We start from the raw sequence: 20,210 nt of genomic DNA on the forward strand, positions 1-20,210 counted from the left end.
CAAGTGTTTGGAGTAGAACAACTTAGTCAACAGCTCTTAAGATGTCGGTCACTTATAAATGGTTTAAATGTCCACCCACATAATGTGAAGTAAGTATTTAGGATGATGATAGACATCGTAAATTATATGTGCTTATACAGTTAGACTAAATAGGCTTCCCATGTAAATAAATAAATTAACAGTACTTTAAATTTGTGATTTGAAGAATAGCAAGTCAATACAATTTTATTTTAACTACTGTATTATTTATTAAATAATACATAAGCTGAAGTGTTATTCTACGAATAGTTCAATTTACAATAAGAGACAAAAACAAGATTGTGTGACAGAGCATTTCCATGGACATGAACACTTAAATTGGAAAAAAGAAGAAGAAATCATATTTTGATTAAAATTTAATGTTAGATTAACTAACAAAAAGCATATGTCTGTACCATATGTAAAATTGAGAATTAAAACGGGAAATAAGTAAAAGAGACAACAGTCCGACCAAAGAACAGAAAACAACCAAAGGCCACAAATTGGGTTTCAACACAGCGAGAAAATCTCTCACCAAGAGCTAGCGGTGTTCAGCTGGACCCAAAACATGTAAAAAAAAATGTGTACTAGTAAGTTTAGAGAAAATGGACGCGACACTCCAGGAGGATCGCGGGTATAAAAATTCCAGAAATAAATTAAACAGTTTTTTTTTCATTACACTTTTTTTTTTATTACTTTATTAGCTGTTACTTTATCATATGGAACAAAACTCATTCAAAAAAATCTATTTGTTTTGGCCCCAGATGACTTTTAAAATTTATACCAAATTATCTCCAGACCCTTTGGTGAATAAAATGATATTTTTTGGCATTAGAATTGAAATATCTTTTTTAACTCATCGGTGACCTATATTTTTTATTATCATTTTTAATGAGCTGTTCTTAAACCTAACTATGGCAAAATTTGGGTGATTTCTGTAATTTAGTTATATTTTTATTTCGATATTACCTTATTTTCTCCTATTAGTTCAACAGAAGAAAAGTTATTTTACAAAAATGTATGCTTCTTTCGAAGGCAGATTGTGAGCTTAAATGAACGGTGACCCCACTTTTTTATTTTATTTTTCTATAAAGTATAAGATAAAGTTCATTTATAGAAAAATATAAGGTAATCCTATATATATAAGAAGAAAAATTTGGTTTGTAAATACCCGCGAGTCCCCTTAAAAATAACAAATGATCCACAAGTAAAGAAAAACATACAAGACTATAGACCAGACGTTCTTTAATTGGGACAGGCGCCAGATCTCAACACTTTCCCTATACCTCTAGCCAAAGTAGAATTAACAAAAACACAGCGTGAATACAAACAGTAGAACACAGTTTAAAAGAAGTCCGAGTCCGATTTTATAATAGGCAACAGAAGAAAATTACACATTGACATTTATACATACATTAAAAAAAGATTACTATAGCTCTTGAGGCGAAAGGCGACATTTTGGTGCTTTGCAAAGAATATTACCATTACAGATTGGGTATGAAATACCCGAATGAATAACATAACTGCATGTTGATTTATATATATTCAAGGATGGGTCCAGAAATTCTGAAAAGGGGAAATGGGGAGGGATGCTATTAACTGAACGTATGTTTTATTTAATTACATTGTATTATATTTGGGAAAGGTTAACTTTATGGTAATACGACCCGTCACGGCCTGGCCGAGGAATTTGGTAGGCAAATGCTCACATTAATCTGTACCGGTACAGGCTCCAAATGTCCTCTTTTATACGCCATAACTCATGGTGGTGTAAAAAATTAGGAGGAAAAACTCCACGAATAGCATGCTTATATACGTAGGTGATTTCGAATCTGTTCAAAGTTTTTTATTTTTTATATTGATATTTTGGGAGGCGACTTTCCTGATATGGAACTTGCGCCCTCTGTTCAAAGTTATGATTTTACTGCCCTATATACCACTTTCCCTCGTCATCTTTAAATTTTTTATGAAAAAAAATCACACATCTCATTAAATGGGCATTTAAAAGTCAGAATTCGAATATATACACATGGAAAAAAGTATTGCAACACCTTGATTTTTTTAAACTTGAAAAATCAGCCTCTTATTTTGGATGGAATGTGATAAAATATTTGTAAAATAATATTGAATCGTAGTTAATGATCACATTGGCATTAAAACGAACAACGAAATGTATGAAAAAAACTGTTTTAATCAGTAGCGATGAGCCGATCTCGCACAGTTCTTGTGTAAAGACTCCTGTATGGACATCACTCTCTTTTTAGGATTGTATGGTTTGCAATGGGTTTCCTTCTGACCAACCTTCATTATGCTTGATTTTCCCTAGCAGACGTTAAAGGGGGTCTTCTTGATCGCGGAAGGTCTTTAACATCGTTTGTTGCCTGATTTTTATTCTCAAAACGACATATAGTGGAATAGTGATGACCAACAATACGTGCAAATGTCACAGCGACATACCTGCTTCTCTCATGCTGATTATCTGCCATCTTGCTGCAGTTATGAGTTGTGGATGACCAATTACAAGGTGTCAATCACAAAACTTTATAAACTTGGTTATTTAAAGTGTTGACAAAAATGAAAATAAAAACATCTGTTTTATTGTATACGAGTACAGTAGCTGCATGTTCAGATAAGAACTTATCGAGTCGATATTTATTGATTAAACTCAGGTGATATTTAAATAATGGTTAACTAGTTCTATTTCAACAAATTATATCACAAAAAAATAAAGAGTGTTTTTTTTATTTGAATTTCAATTTGGTATTGCCATTCTTTTTTCCATGTGTTTATATATGTTTAAACTCTTTTTTTCAGTAACGACAAACAAAAGAACTATGTCAATTGGAGCTCACATATTGCGCATCTTTTTCTGTATTACAATTTTTGGCTAAAATCAGCAAAGACCCACCGAAACAACATCTGATAAAAAAAAATGATAACACTTTTAGATATTTTTTGATGCTGTATTGGCTCTCAATAATGACGATTTCAGAAAGTTATCCTGCTGAACTAACTGAAAATAAAGCTAATACAAACAATGAGAACTGTCGTTACCTTAAGCTCGATATCCTTATTTCTAACGGGAACTTAAAACCAAAATTTATGATAAAAAGTTGATTTTTCATTTCCTATTGTAAATCATCTATTTTTAGATGGTGACGTTCACTTTTCATTATCTTATGGTGTTGATATATCTCAAGTTGTTCGATTCGCTCGTTTATGTTACAACGTATTTGATGCTACAATAGAAAATAATGAATATTGTGACTAGGGAGATAATCATTAACTGCTACAACAGTAAATACTGAATATTGTGACAAGAAGACAATCATTAACTGCTACAACAGAAAATACTGAATATTGTGACAAGGGAGATAATCATTAAATGCTACAACAGAAAATAACTGATCATTGTGACAAGGAAACCAAACATTTTACAAAAAGTACAACAGAAAATAACTGATTAATGTGACAAGTGAAGACTTCAAGTAATCATTTAATGCTACAACAGAAAATAATGAATATTGTGACAATGGAGAGAATTATTAAATGCTGCAACAGATAATACTGGATATTGTGACAGGGGAGACACTTATTAAATGCTGCAAAAGAAATAACTGAATATTGTGACAAGGGAGATATCCATTTAAAACTACAAAAGAAAATACAGAATATTGTGACAAGGGACATAATCATTTAATGCTAAAACAGAAAATACTGAATATTGTGACAAGGAAAACAATCGTTTATATGCTACAACAGAAAATACTGAATAATGTGACATTGGAGATGACCATTAAATGCTATAACTAAAAATGCTGAATATTGTGAATAGGGAGATAATCATTGAATGCTACAACAGAAAATACTTAATATTGTGACAAAGGAGACCATCTAATCTATAAATGCTACAACAGAAAATAACTGATTATTGTAACAAGTCAAATAATCATTTAATGCTATAACAGAAAATATTGAATATTGTGACAAGGGAGACAATATTTAAAAAAAAGTACAACAGAAAATTACTGATTATTGTGACAAGGAGGGAGACAATTATTAACTGCTACAACAGAAATACTGAATATTGTGACATTGGAGACAACCATTAAATGCTACAATTAAAACTACTGAATACTGTGACAAGGGACATAATCCTTAAATGCTACAACAGAAATACTGAGTATTGTGACAAGGGAGATAATCATTAAATACTACAACAGAAAATACTGAATATTGTGACAAGTGAGATAACCATTTCAAACTTCTACAACAGAAAATGCTAAATATTGTGACAAGGGAGACAATTATTAAATGCTGCAACAGAAATTACTTAATATTGTGACAAGGGAGATAACCATTTAAAACTACAACAGAAAATACTGAAGATTGTGACAAGGGACATAATCATTTAATGCTAAAACAGAAAATACTGAATATTGTGACAAGGGACATAATCATTTAATGCTAAACTACAACAGAAAATATTGAATATTGTGACAAGGAAAATAATCATTTATATGCTACAACAGAAAATACTGAATATTGTGACATTGGAGAAAAACCATTAAATGCTACAACTAAAAATACTGAATATTATGACAAGGGAGATAATCCTTAAATGCTACAACAGAAATACTGATTATTGTGACAAGGGAGTCAATAATTTTACAAAAAGTACAACAGAAAATAACTGATTATTGTAACAAGTTAAGACTTCAAGTAATCATTAAATGCTACAACAGAAATTAATGAATATTCTGACAATGGAGAGAATTATTAAATGCTGTTACCGATAATACTGAATATTGTGACAAGGGAGACAATTATTAAAGGCTGCAACAGAAAATAACTGAATATTGTGACAAGGGAGATAATAATTTAATGATAGAACAGAAAATACTGAATATTGTGACAAGAGAGATAATCATCTAATGCTACAACAGAAAAAAACTGAATATGGTGTCAAGGGAGATAATCATTTAATGCTAGAACAGAAAATACTGAATTTTATATCATATATACTTTTACTTACCAGTCAAGGAATATACTTGAGGATTATTTCCCTTACAACGTTTTCATAACTCGCAACACCTGGATATATCTAACATTAATCATCCGGGTGAAGGCCTCCTCAGTTTATCTTTCGGCGGCAACAAAATAAGACATTCTCACTTAGAGACTTTCTAGTACATGTATAGTCTCGTCGTTGAAAATTTTAATTATGTACGTTTGATATTATCGTCCGGTCATATTGGACGATGGCTGAAGAGTATAGACACTCACTTGCTGACGCAAATTCTGAAAAATTAGATTCATATAGTGCAGGTGAAACGCCAACGGGTGATTTTCTCGTGAAAAAAATGGCGAGGACAACAAAAGACTTTTCTTCAAAGAAAAAGAAACGCGTGTCAAAGACAGCTGAACTTGAGAATAAGTTAACCAGTATGGAAGACAGGTTTGATAAGAAAATAGATATGTTATTTGCAGTTTTGAATAAGTCATGTGAGACTACAGGTAGTTCGACTGTTGCAGAGGTTTCTCAATCTAGTGGTTTAGCCACACAGAGAGAATAAAGTTCGGATAACGTCCCAAGTACAGGGGAGCGTAGACCGGTAATTTCTTTGAATGTAAATCTTGATCAGGACTTGGGAAGTCCTAGAATTATTAGAAATGTTGATTTTGACAATAGGTCAGACATTTCTCTTCATATAGACAGTCGTGAATAGGCTGATTTACTTGGTCTATGTTCATCAGAGGATGAATATTCTCGTGGCCTTGGTAGTCCTGTTAGTGTTTATTCTCAGGCTGGCAATAAATCTAGAAATGCTGAAAGATTTAACCAATATCTACAAACTCAACCTACCACTACCAGTAACAATGTTGAAAGTCAGTCAAATCAGAGACAAACAAGTAAAATTGATAATAATAACAATAAAACTGTAGACAAGCAGTCAGATAATTTAAATTTATTGTCTAAGCTTTTCAAGGAAGATATTCCTTCAGAATCTTCTGATAATTCAGGAGGCTTGATCATTGCTGAAGCGTAGGGTAGAATTCTAGAACGTTCCTGGAGAACTAAAAATCCAGAGAAACTTACTGCTTTTAAAGATGAATACCGTAGTTGTTTTCCGGTTAATAATAAATCTAAAAGCTTTATGCAAGTACCCAGTTTGGATGATTTATTAGAACCAATGACAAGAACTGTTTATGGTACAAATAGTGTTAAATTATTGGACAAACACAAGCAGTTGGTTACTCAACCTTTAAAACAGATAGAAAATCTAGCCTATCAAGGGCAGGTGGCTTCACGTATGGGTATTATATCAGTATTGTATATACAACAAACATTAGGAACCTTATTAGAGAGGGTTGAAAATTAAAATGTAAGTGATGAAACTTGACAGATATACAGGCTAAAGTGTTGTATTTACCTCTTTCGAACGAGGGTTGTACTGGCCTGACCATTAAGTATAACCGACGATTGGGCTCAAGGAGAAAAGACTATCAGGTGCTGATACTTTAATTATGAACCAATCTGACATATGGTAAAAAGCTGAAAAACAAATAAAATACAATTTTACAATGTGTTCAATTAATGTTATTAAAACGAAATGTCAAAGGTAATAGATAGCACAGTCCGTTGAATCCGAGAAAATGTTGTACTTTCAAGAGCATTTAAATTTCCAGTGTTTCACAGAGAGAATGTTCAAATATGTATAGAGTAATTTGAAGGCTTCAAAAACAATGTTGTAAAGTTAACTCACTCTGTGGTTAGCCACGAATTGTGTCCTAGATGACGTTTGTCCTTTGAAAAGTTCTCCAGAACTGGTATGACCTTGCAATGTTCAGTTTGAGAGAGGGAAAGGTAGCGACGGTACGATGTTTTAACGTTAAAGATGAATAATCCTCCTAGGTTGGAACACATAAATAGATTAAGAATATAATCAAACGAACTATATAAATTACGGAACGGTGTAACAGAATACTCCCCGTCTGATGTCTATCTGATATCACTTTTCCATAACTTAATCGCATATGAATATATGAAATAAATAAAATCCTAACATAAATTGATTATGTAGAAGAGTAATGTCCACTATTGGTCGTATGAGAAATGTCAGGTTTCAACTTCCGGCATTTCACTATAAAGTTTCCAGAATAGATTAATTCCACGGAAAACTGGGTTTGGCACAGTTTCTTGTCCTATGAAGAAGGATCTCTCCAATGAGATCGCTGTGATTTGTAGAATGTTCCATAGCTGTTGAGGTAATAGGAACTGTTTTCTCCAACGTTGTTAGACGGCGACGACGGTTGAAGGTGGTCCTCCGGTGGGTATGACGAGAGCTAATACTCGGTCCTCTTCCAGTTTGGCGATATGTAACATCTTTTTGAGTATCAGACGAAATTAAGCGTTTCGTCCTAACGTTCCATCCTGCTGATCCAGTTGTTCTATCTGTGAAGTGGGGTCCTCTATGTTTGATTTTGTTGTAGTAATGTCCAAGAAAAGGTGTTACTCTGTGACGATGTCCAGATAAGACTACTTGTTCCTTTTCACTTATATTCAAGTCAGATTTGGCAATACTGCTTCCTTCTCGTAGTAGACGTTGCTCATGCAAGGGCAGATTGAGATTGGCAATAGGTCCTTCTTTCGGAATAGGTTTGTGAATGCTATTGATTTCCTCTCCATGAACTTTTGGTTCTGTTGATTTCGGATTGAAACTTTCTTTATCTATAGATTTTTCTAAAGAAGTCACAGATTTTGCTTTTAGTGACGCGAGTGATGTCCCTTTAAATGAATTTGTGCGTTTACCAGGCTTGGTACTAGGTCCTGTACATTCAAGGGATTGTATTGAATGCGATTTAGCGACCTTGGCATTCGAATGAAGGTTTTTGTCGTTAGACTGAACAACAATTGGATTATTGTCCTTAACGGCTATTTCCGGTCTTGTGGCAAGACGTTGTTTTGATTCCGTGATTGAAACGTAAGTTATCTTTGTGTTGACTTCAATAGGAACAGTTTGTTTGTCAATGTATGTATTTCCAATTATGACCCAACCAAGTCTCAACTTTTGGGCAAATGGAGTTCGTGATGGCCCTAGGCGTTGTTCAAGGACGTGATGTGCCTCTATAAGGTCCCTTCCAATTAGGAGTAGAATTTGACAACGTTCCTCTAGTGGTGTAATACTTCCTCTGAGTTCTGTCAGATGAGGATGATGCATTGCAACTTCAGGAGTAGGAATTTCGTCTCGATTATTGGGAATATTATTACATTTAATTAATGTAGGCAGATCAAATTGTACGTCACTATGTACAGATTTTATGACGAAATCTTTTCCTCTTTTCCCGGAAGTAGCTACTCTGCCGGAGCATGTCGTAAGAGAGTAGTTTTCAGGTTTCTCCCGAACGTTGAACAGACTGAAGAATTCAGGCGAGGCAAGAGACCGGTTGCTTTGGTCGTCAATAATGGCGTACATCCTGATAATTTTGTCTGTCTTGTCCTTGTGGTACACGTCCACAGGTAATATCTTGGCATAAGATTTCTCGCTCTTATGATCTTTGTAGATCTCTGTGCAGATCGAACTTACAGAGGTTAACTTTGTTTCAGCTGACTCTGTCTGCTCCCCGCCGTAGACTTGTGTTAGCTCCCCGCCGTAGGCTTGTCTGGGTGAGCTAAACTGGGAACTTTCAGATTGTTGTGGTCTAGTGATGTGAAGTGCTGTGGTATGTCGTTCACTTCCACACTCGTTACAACTGATACTTGCGTTGCAGTCCCGACTTCTGTGAGTGGTTGACTCACAACACTTGTAGCACACATTGTTTTGTCTTAACAGTTCCTTGCGTTCCTCGATTGGTTTGGCTCGGAATGCTCGGCATTCATTCAAGGTATGCTTTGTCTTGTGTAGGATACACAGATTTTGTTGTTGACTGCTGTCTTCAGTTTGCTGTTCAACAGCCGTCTTATGGACGTTGACTTTGGAGTACGTCTGAGGTGTGAACCTTGGCGTAGAGTCTTTTGTATTTGGTGTTACTTTTGATCCAAAGATGAACCCAGGATCGTTCTTAATTTTGCTCATTTCCCTGATGAAGGCAGAAAATTCTGTGAATGGCGGAAAGGCAACTTCATATTTGGACTTGTATCTTGAAGCCCTTGTGATCCACTTTTCTTGGAGTCCGTATGGTAGTTTTTCCACAATAGGATTTATCCCGGACGAAGAGTCAAAGTATGCTAGCAAACATCCCAGCTTGGGATTTTCCTTGTGATATTCTATTTCAGATAGAATGTCAGACAGTTCGTAGAGACGTGCGTTGTCCTTATTCGTCAAGGTTGGGAATTTGGCAAGTTTACTCATGAGAGAGGCTTCCAACATTTCTGGAGCACCATACCGCTCGTCAAGCCTCTTCCATAATCTTTGTATACCTATTGTAGGATTATTGGCGTTCGACGCTCTTATGCTTATGGCATGTTTAGCAGACTCAGGACCGAGCCACTTGATCAATAAATCAATCTGTTCCGAGTCAGATACTTGTAACTCGTCTGTCACGTTTTTAAAGCTTGCTTTCCATGTATGGAAGGATTCTGCCCGATCGTTAAAGCTTGTTAATCGGGAGAAAAGCAGGTCCTTGCGCAAGAGATATCTAGTAATCTCCGATGTTGGGTTGATTTGTTGCTGGTGTGCAACAGGGATCTCTTCTATTACGCCTTGTTTTTGGTGTGAAACAGGGATCTGTTCTATAACGTCTTGTTTTGTGCGTAAGACAGGGATCGCTTCTTTAACACCCTGTTTTTGGTATTCAGCAGGGATCTCATCTGAAAGGCATAGTTTTTGTATCCCGGTTACTAATCCCAGATCTGGGATAGAGGTAACTTCCGGTGACTTAGTATCGGAAGGCAAGACAGCAGATGTCTGTGACAGTAAGTTCAGTGCCACGGATGGCACGAACGCTGGTGCTTCGTGACTCAGCTCGATCTTAACAGGAATTTGTTTTTTCTTTTGAGGTCCTGTTACTTCCTTTACAACAGTTGATACAGGAAGTTTATTGACGAAATCTTGCACACGCTGGAGTGGGTCTTCCTTTTCATCAGGAAGATCGCTAAATGATTGGCTGCCGTCGTATTCTAGGACACGAGCCTCGGCTTCTGCGGCTGCAGCTTCTCTTTGTGCTTCTAGAATGTTCATAGCAGCTTTAATTTCGGCCTTTTCCCGTGTTGCACGTGCAGCCTCATGTTCCATTAAAGTTTTCCTGCGTATGGCCTCGCGTTTCATTTCAGCTCTCTGGTGTGCAGCCTCAGCATTTCTACGTATAGCCTCTTGCTCCGCCTCTGCTTTTCTGCGTGTGGCCTCTTGCTCCGCCTCGGCTTTTCTGCGTGTGGCCTCTTGCTCCGCCTCGGCTTTTCTGCTTGTGGCTTCTTGATCTGCTCTGATGGCTTCTTGTTCTGCTCTGATGGCTTCTTGTTCTGACTCGGCCTTTATTTCATTTTGCTTGAAAAGAGTCTGTTCTTCTATCATTGCCTCCTGCTTTAGGAGCAAGGCCTGTTTTTCAGCAAAGGCTATCTGAGTTCTGGCAGCCTCTGCTTTAGCACGCTTCTTCTGTGCAAGACTTGATATGTCAGAGACGTGGGAGCTCCCACTGTGTGAGGATTTCTTGCCTCTAGATGTCTTTGTTTTTGTAGATTTAGCCTTTTGTAAGAGCGAGGCGATACTCGTGTAGTTTTTCCATAACTAGCTCCACTTTGGACAGACGTAAATCCAAAGAGAGTTTACATGCATCAATTTCTTTTTGACTCTCCAATGTTCGGGTCCTTTTCAGAAAGTCTAGGTATTCATCTGTGAGCCTACGATAATTATTACAGGCTTTAACAAGTTTGTCCTGGACTGTTAGGAGTTGCTGGAGATCGTTAGGAGGCGTTGTTACTTCCAATAACTGGGATTCAATGTCTGCCCAGAGAGCCTCTAGTTCCTGACAGAACTTGTCACGTTTTTCAGTGAAAGCTCCTCGTCCTTTTTCCGTGAGGTCACGTACTCGCCTAGCCTCGGGAGTTTCATCTGACTGTGATGTATTAGACGGATTTTCTAATAGTTCAAGGACATCTCCTTCTTGGGGCTGAATCTCTTCTTCTTGTTCCACATGACTGGGATCCATATTGACTCAACTTTGTTAGGTTGCTGTCGAGTTCACACAAGAGTTTACACTGTGAGTGTAAAGGTATGTACGTATGTACGTTGCTACGTTGTCGTTCCTTGTCTGGATATGTAAAGACAGGTTGTCGTCAATTTACTGTACGTCAAGGGATGACGCGTACATGCAGGGCTCAACAGGTAGGTTGTTATGTAGCTGTATAACTAACGTGGAGTGGCGTTATCTGTGAGACACAACAGGCAAGTTGTAGACTTTTTACTGTACTGGCCTGACCATTAAGTATAACCGACGATTGGGCTCAAGGAGAAAAGACTATCAGGTGCTGATACTTTAATTATGAACCAATCTGACATATGGTAAAAAGCTGAAAAACAAATAAAATACAATTTTACAATGTGTTCAATTAATGTTATTAAAACGAAATGTCAAAGGTAATAGATAGCACAGTCCGTTGAATCCGAGAAAATGTTGTACTTTCAAGAGCATTTAAATTTCCAGTGTTTCACAGAGAGAATGTTCAAATATGTATAGAGTAATTTGAAGGCTTCAAAAACAATGTTGTAAAGTTAACTCACTCTGTGGTTAGCCACGAATTGTGTCCTAGATGACGTTTGTCCTTTGAAAAGTTCTCCAGAACTGGTATGACCTTGCAATGTTCAGTTTGAGAGAGGGAAAGGTAGCGACGGTACGATGTTTTAACGTTAAAGATGAATAATCCTCCTAGGTTGGAACACATAAATAGATTAAGAATATAATCAAACGAACTATATAAATTACGGAACGGTGTAACAGAATAAGGGTGTATTTGGTAAAGGTTTGGAAGACACAAAAGAAAGTTTGAATCAACTCAGGTGCGTCAAGATTGGCAAAATAAAGCTCCTAGATATAGTTCTAATAATAGTTCTACTCATGTTAATTACTAGTATAACAATGCTAATTCAGCTGATAAACGCTCAGGTTTTAAATACAATAAATCTTCTGTGAGATCTGCTCCTAGGAAGTTCCAGAAAGACAATAAGGCTGATGACTTTGGGAAAAAGGATAAAGAAAAGAAAGCAGGTGGCAACTGGAATTCTTTTCGTATCCCAAAGAAAAACAGTAGCTGACTCAGAGTTGAAGGTAATAATTTATCAGAATCAGGCCGAGATACCAGTTGGGGTCGTCTAAGATTTTTTCGGGACAATTGGGAAAAAATAACAGACGATCAATGGGTCTTGTCAGTAATAACAGAGGGTTACAAACTAGAGTTTCTAGAAATGCCATTTTGGACTGGCATACTGAAGACCTCTGTGTCTTTAAAAGACTCGGATATTTTAATCCAAGAAATAAATACTCTTATAGAAAAAGACGCTATAGAACCTGTTCGCCAGCAAGATGCAGCAACAGGTTTCTACAGTACATTTTTTCTAGTCCCTTAAAAAGAATGAGACAATGAGACCAGTAATAAATCTCAGACCCCTCAACAGGTATCTCAAGAAAATACATTTCAAAATGGACACTCTTACAAAAGTATTAAATTTAGTAAAAATAGGAGACTGGGCCATTTCTCTAGATCTAAGCGATGCTTATTTACACATCCCAATATTTCAGAAACATCGCAAATTTCTCAGATTTTCCGTTCAGAACCAGTGTTATCAGTGGAAAGTTCTTTGTTTCAGACCAAATTCTGCTCCGAGAGTCTTTACAAAAATGGTTTCGGTAGTAGCGGCTTTTCTGAGAACTCAAAATGTGAGACTAGCAGTCTATCTAGACGACTGGTTAGTAGTCAATCAAAGCAAGGATCAATTATATCAAGATCGGAAGAAATGTCTCGATCTCCTAATTTCACTAGGTTTTCTTATCAACAGAGAAAAATCAAGTCTAGTACCAACTCAAAACTTGATATACCAAGGGGGGCAGTTTCATTTGGACAAGGGACTTGTTTGCCCAACATAGGAAATAATAGACAAACTGAATATGGCTATATTAATTCTTTCATCAGGGAATGCAGTGTCAGCATTTCACTTCCTACAATTACTAGGCATAATGGTATCTTGCATAGAGTTAATTCCGAATGCACGCTTGTTCATGAAACCTATTCAACTACATCTCCTCTCATTTTGGAGACCAAGTTGTCAGGATTTGTCCATAAAGATCCCAGTTACACCACATCTGAAATCACATCTCAGTTGGTGGAAAAATACAGCAAACACGCTGAGAAGCCAATGTTTTCAACTGGCTCAGACTTCTGTCACCATAACGACAGATGCTTCCAAAACCGGGTATGGGGGTTTTATGAACAATCAAATTTTTCAAGGGGAATGGTCAGAAATGCAGGGCAAGAAACATATAAATTCCCTAGAATTGGAATCAGTGTTTTTAACACTGAAACACTTCTTAAATCAGTTGAAAGGTCAATATGTTCTAATAAGATCGGACAATACCAAAGTGGTCCAATATATAAACAAACAAGGGGGGACGAAATCGCCCACTTTTGCTACCAAACATGGGATTTATGGAATCTTGCAATTCAAAACAATATTTGATTGAAGGCTGCTTATATAACAGGAAAATTTAACATTTTAGCAGACCAATTTAGTCGAACCAAAATTCAACATACGGAATGGTCTCTGAACAAACTTGTGGTTCAAAATCTATTTCAAATTTGGGGGTCTCCTCTCATAGATTTATTTGCCTCAATAGACAATAGTCAGACAGAATTTTTTTGTTCATGGATCCCACATCAGAAAGCTTCAGTTCTGGATGCTTTGACAATTTCATGGGAGAGAATGTACGCCTATGCTTATCCCCCAATTTGTCTGATCCCAAAAGTCTTGCAATATATGAGACAGTACCAGTGTCAGATTTTGGTGATAGCTCCCCAATGGCCACGGAGACATTGGTACCCAGAGCTGCTTCAATTATTGATAGCAGTTCCCATCAGGATACCAGTAATTCCAGAATTGTTATGTCAACCGAAAACTCGGATTTATTAACCCAATCCACAAGTTTTCAAGCTGACTGCATGGCTTTTATCAACGAACGGTTTACAACAGAAGGCCTTTCTAAAGGGTTTAGAGAGTTACTCTCCGTCTCATGGCGGAAAGGGACTCAAAAAGATTACTGCTCGAAATTCAAAGGTTCAATAGCTGGTGTAGTACAAGGAAAATTGATCCCTATAAAATATCTTTTAGTCAGATAGCTGATTTTTTATCATATTTATTTGATAGTGGTTTGCAATACAGAACGATTGCAGGATATCGCTCAATTTTGTTCACGGTATTACCGCCTATAGATAATTTCCAAATTGGACAACATCCTAAAATAATTAGATTGATTAAAGGTGTTTTCAATACAAAACCTCCAGTTGCAAAACTATTACTTGAATGGGATTTGCACATAGTATTAAGAATTTTAGAAAAAAGTCCTTTTGGCAATGTTGAACAAATGAGTTTAAAAGATTTGACTTTAAAAACTGTATTCTTTTTTTTTTTTTTTTTTAACAACATAATAATATTTATTCATCTAATCTTGCTTGTTACAAGTTTCACCAAGAGTCCAAGCTTCTCTTGATTTACCCTGTTACACTCCACTGATTATCCAGGGAAATAAACAGCTGATCAAACTTATTAAGTTATAAAAAATAATATAAAGTTGTATAGTTGTCTTATGCAGAGATTTATCAATGCTAAAAATTCTTTCTAATTGACAATAATATTGGACATCTTGATTTATATGCATCTATTCTTTTATTAAATTCATTTTCAAAAATGCTAAAGACATCAACAGTTTTTGTTCTCTGCTCGGATACATAGTATGACTTATATATAGAAAAACTTAATACTGTTAGTATATAATTCAGAAAATAATAATTACTATCTGTGATTTTATATCCAAATACCAGATGTTGCAATTTAATATCAAAATCTATTTTACTTCTTCTAAAGAGTTCATAGATTTTTTGCCAAAATTTGTTCAAATATCTACACTTCAAAAAATAGTGAACATAATCTTCTTCTTGCTTACAAAAATTACATTTATCTGTCTTAGTTACTTTCCACTGCAATAACAGTTTTTTAGTTGGAACAATATAATGTAATAATTTCCATCTAAATATTTTTAATTTATTTTCAGTCATATATTCAAAAATAAATTTGTACAATGAATTCATATTAAGAGTTTCTTGTATTGGTAGGATTCTAAGCCATCTGTTTATCCCTATTGACGACTCTAGTTTTGTATTTACCAAAGAGTTGTATAACATTTTATTTGTTAATAATGTAATCTCAATAAAATTATTTTTCCATACGATTTTATTTCTCTGAATATTAATTGTAGTTTTGACAGAACTCTCTTTTTGAACAATTTGAATCCATTCTGCTGGTATAGATTTTTTTAATTTTTGAAATTCGGCGATCCAGTTTATTTTTAGCTTTAATTTGTTTAGAATGTAGATTTCTGATAATGACATTTTATCATCTAAGATATCATTTATGTAAATTAAATCACTCTTAATCCAGTTCTCAAATATGATTGGTTTATTATCAAATTTTATAGATTTATTTCCCCATATTACTTGCTTTCTTATATCAAAAAATGTGTCTGGTTGTTTTGTTTGCCCCCCGCCAGTCAAATTCCAAGACTTTATTACTTCTTTATAAAACACAGGAATATCTTTAAGATATCTTAAAGATTTGATATCACTAAAATTCATATTAAATATTGACAAAATATTGTTTGAGACATTTAAGTATTTAAATGGTATAAGCTTCCAAGTCTCAAGTTTACCATTTACCAATCTATTTACCCATGATGCTTTTAAAGCCACAAAATAACTTTTAAAGTCTACCATTTTAAGACCCCCCTTCTCATATGGACCAATCATCATGTTTCTTTTAATCTTGTCTGGTTTCCCATCCCAAATATATTTATAGCTACTGTTTTCTATTTCTTTTATATAATTTTCTGGGGTTAGACATACGCTTCCCAAGAAAGTAAACAAAGGCAATATTAAAGTCTTTATAATTAGGATTTTTCCTAAAATAGAAAGATTTCGTTTTTTCCATATCATAAATAATTTATTCATCTTTTCTATTTTACCATTCCAGTTTAACTTTTTGCATTCTTCTTTGTCATGTCCGAAAAACACCCCTAAAGCTTTAATAGGTTTATCTCCCCACTTAATCCCGACAATTTTATCTTTACAAGATTTCAATTTTCCAATCCATAATCCCTCAGTTTTATTTCTATTTAGTAGTAAACCTGAAAAGGAACCAAAAATTTCTATTTCGTTCATTGCAGCTACCACATCGTTTTTATCCTTGCAAAATAGTGTTGTGTCGTCTGCTAATTGTGAAATTTTGATACTATGACTTTTCCCATCTAATTTTATATTAATTCCTTTTACATTTTTATTATTTCTTAATCTCTGGGCCATAATTTCAACAGCCAAAACAAATAAAAGAGCCGATAAAGGACAGCCTTGTCTTATTCCACGTGAATTTTTGAAAGTTTCTGATACCCACCCATTGTTCATAACACATGTTTGTATATCTGTGTACATTGCTTTAACCCAGTTAATAAATGAATCGTTAAAACCAAAATGTTTCAATGTTCCAAACATAAAATCCCATTCCAATGAATCGAACGCTTTTGTAAAATCTACAAAAACTAATGCCCCCTTAATATTATATGTGTCTGCGTAGTCTATTACATCTTGAATTTGTCTCAAATTAAACCCAATAAATCTGTTTTTAACATAACCGGTTTGGTCTTCATTTATAATTTTTGGCAGTACCTTTTTTAATCTTTGAGCTAGAACATATGACAAAAGTTTAAAATCTACATTTAGAAGTGAAATTGGACGGTAGTTTTCCAAAAGTAAAGGATCTCCTTTTTTAAATATTAAAGTTAATATACTGGTACGTTGTGAGTATGATAAACTTTGTTTATCGTAGCCAGTATTTAGAACATCCACAACTAAAAATTTAAGTTTATCCCAAAATTGTCTATAAAATTCAACCGTTAGACCATCAAGCCCTGGTGATTTATTTAGTTTCATTTTATAAATGCCTTGCGTGCATTCCTCTACTGTAACTTTTCCATCGCATATCAGTTTATCTTTTTCGTCTACTTGATTTTCTAATTTTGTGTCATTGATATATTTTTCAGTTAAATTTTTATTTGCAGACTTTACATTATACAAGTTTTCATAGAAATTTTTTATTTTATGGAGTAAATTTTCTTGATTAGTAATTAATTCCCCATCCTCTCCTTTTAGTTTGCTTATTGATTTTTTCACTTGCCTCTTCTTTTCTAGACCGAGGAAGTAGGAATTGTTCTTTTCCCCAAACTCAACCCATTTTTCTCTAGATCTAATTTGTGCCCCTCTTGCCTTTTCGTCATAAATGTTACTTAATTCTTTTTCTATATCTTTAATTTCTTTTTCCAAATTTTGATTTTCATCATTATTTCTCTCATCTATAAGTTCCATCTTTTGTTCCAGATCTTGTTCTAAACTACGCCTTCGCTCTCTTGTTAACTTCGCTTTATTTCTACAGTAAGTTGTAGTTACTTCCCTTACCTCGATTTTAAATCCATCCCATAAAAGCCTACAATCTATTGAGTCTTTTTTAAATGTATATTTATCAATTAAACATTTTATACATTCTTGATAATCTTTATTTTGTAATACTGAGTTATTTATTTTCCAATACCCATTTCCCCTTTCTGATAACCCTGGCTTAAATTTTAAAAATACACTTTGGTGATCAGTAGACTGTATAACAGCCGGTTTAATTTTACACCATTCTATAAGAGGTAAAAATTCTGACCCAATAAAAATCATGTCTAGTCTACTAGCTTGTGATTTATCCTTTCTTCTCCATGTAAATTGCTGTTTATTTGTGTTTAAATTTCTCCAAACATCCGTTAATTTGTTAGTTTTTATTAATTGCTTTAATCCGTTAACAGGTTGAATAAATTTACCAGTACATAAAGACTTTCTATCGATTGGTTTAAGTGCATCATTAAAATCTCCCCCTAGTATATGTATACCAAGACTGTATTCTTTCAAATTATCGCTTACTTTTTTAAAAAAAGAATTTCTTGAAGTTTTACAGTTCGGTGCATATATGCTGGAAAATGTGAAAATAGTATTATTTAATTGCACATTAATAAGTACAAATCTCCCTTCACTATCACTAAATTTATTTATAAATTCAAAGCTCATTGACTTTTTAATTAAAATAGCTACACCCCTACTAGCTGTTGTACCGTTACTGCAAAAAGTTTCATATTCTGTTTTATTTTTAATTTCTCTTTCAATATTTTCGTCAAAATGTGTTTCTTGTAAAAATGTAATTTGACTTTTCTGTGCTTTTATCCATTCTATTACTCTATTCCTTTTCCCTCTAGAACCGATGCCGTTAACATTGAGACTACATAAGTTAATTGTATGTGCTAAAGCCATTATTAAAGTTACAAATTAAAGATCTTATTAGCTTTGATATATTAACTATAGCATGCATAGTACTGCTCATATTTACTATAAGATTGACATAAATATACATCATTTTAATAAAGTCATATTTATAGCACAATTTTCTATAAAATAAAAACATATAATATTTACCAGTAGGTATACCCTGGTGTGACCTCCACATAATTATTGATACGCTACTAAACCACGGGTCTATCGTGTGCCCTTTAATACATGTTGATACATACCAATAAAGATAATTGGCTAACTTCGGAAAAAAGACATACATAAATTTTATACATTCCCTGTGTGAACTATGTGCTTTCGATTGTGTATACAATCTATTCGATATTTTATTTATCAACGCATTATGTATTCGATTAAGTTGTGTAATGGAATATCTTTGTGAAAGTTCGAAACAAAAAGATTCTTCCGCTTTGTGTGTGCATGATGATGCAATTGTATTTACAAGTCTGCCAATTTTATAAGACAAAATTTCAACCGGGATATAAGTTATTTGTGTATAATACACTTCTACACTGCTTTGCATCTTTAGCTCAACAAATTGAATCTGAAGTTTATCAAGTGTTGGATTGTATAAATATGTGTGCGGTTTTTCAATCAATTGTTTTGGATTATATAACCATGAGTGGTTCATGTGACCATATCTATATTTTGCAGGTAAGTAACTATTTTTTATAAACATTTTATTATCGTATGTTTTATTGAATTTCAGGTGTTGTTGAGAAAATGTTGTACTGAGACTAACGAATCTCGTGTGTGGCTTATCGTTGATTGACACTGCGTGTTGTGTTACTAAAAATAGCATAGGTAAAAACCCAAATAATCTACTTGTTTTGATAATATTGAACAGCTGATTTCTAAAAGTTTGTTCTATACAAGATTGTTCTATACGAGAGTCATTACTATAACTTTCAATAGTTTTGTAGCAATTTGTACATATTGATTTTACTACTAAGTCGTTAATCTGTCTAAAGATTGTTATACCCGTACATAATATTGGTACATAGAAAACATATAGTATTTTAACAACTTTTAACACATTCAATTTTATCACATTCAATTTGTTACATCTGTTATACACTTCTCTACAACATGATTGAACTCTTTCAAAGAGCTTAAAACTTTTATATACTTTTATTAATTTTTTTTTCATGTATTTGATATAAAATAAAATTTCAGCAAAACAAAAAAGTAAGCTGAGACATATAAAACATTCACTAATGTTTTTTATGTATGATTGGTTAACTCTTAATCTGAGCTTGAATTTGTTGTACATATTTTAAATATTTTTGTAGTTTAATTTATATGATAAAACTATAATACAATCCTTTAATGTCATTAAGATATTAATTTGAACATTTGATTATGCTTTAGTCTTTTTAGTTCCATGAACTCCAGTAGTTTTCTCATGTAGAGCTTCAGTTGGTGTTGGTGGTGTTCTGTCTCCTGCATTAACTGTTCTTCTATGTGGTGTTCTGACAAACCTCTCCATAGATGGTTGTGTTTTGTCTGTGCTACCACTATTGCCAAGATTGGTTTTTTGTTGTCCTGACTTGTTTGCATGTTT

General features: G+C 34.2%; 1 protein-coding gene across 1 annotated transcript; it reads right to left on the reverse strand.

Moving 5' to 3' along the window:
• Positions 1-10,695: 10,695 nt before the first annotated feature.
• LOC139492570 (uncharacterized) lies at positions 10,696-11,951 on the reverse strand. Its single transcript, XM_071280722.1, has 2 exons — positions 11,736-11,951; positions 10,696-11,524 (listed from the first exon to the last, which is right to left on the reverse strand). The coding sequence occupies exon 2, from the start codon at positions 11,161-11,163 to the stop codon at positions 10,696-10,698; it is 468 nt and encodes a 155-aa protein (XP_071136823.1). The 5' UTR covers positions 11,164-11,524; positions 11,736-11,951.
• Positions 11,952-20,210: the final 8,259 nt, after the last annotated feature.

This window comes from Mytilus edulis, chromosome 10, assembly GCF_963676685.1.
Source record: "Mytilus edulis chromosome 10, xbMytEdul2.2, whole genome shotgun sequence".
NCBI lineage: Eukaryota > Metazoa > Mollusca > Bivalvia > Mytilida > Mytilidae > Mytilus > Mytilus edulis.

Bases quoted from the DNA above. Each gene is read 5' to 3' on its own strand.
- LOC139492570 (XM_071280722.1), bottom strand. From the start codon at position 11,163: ATGGATCCCAGTCATGTGGAACAAGAAGAAGAGATTCAGCCCCAAGAA.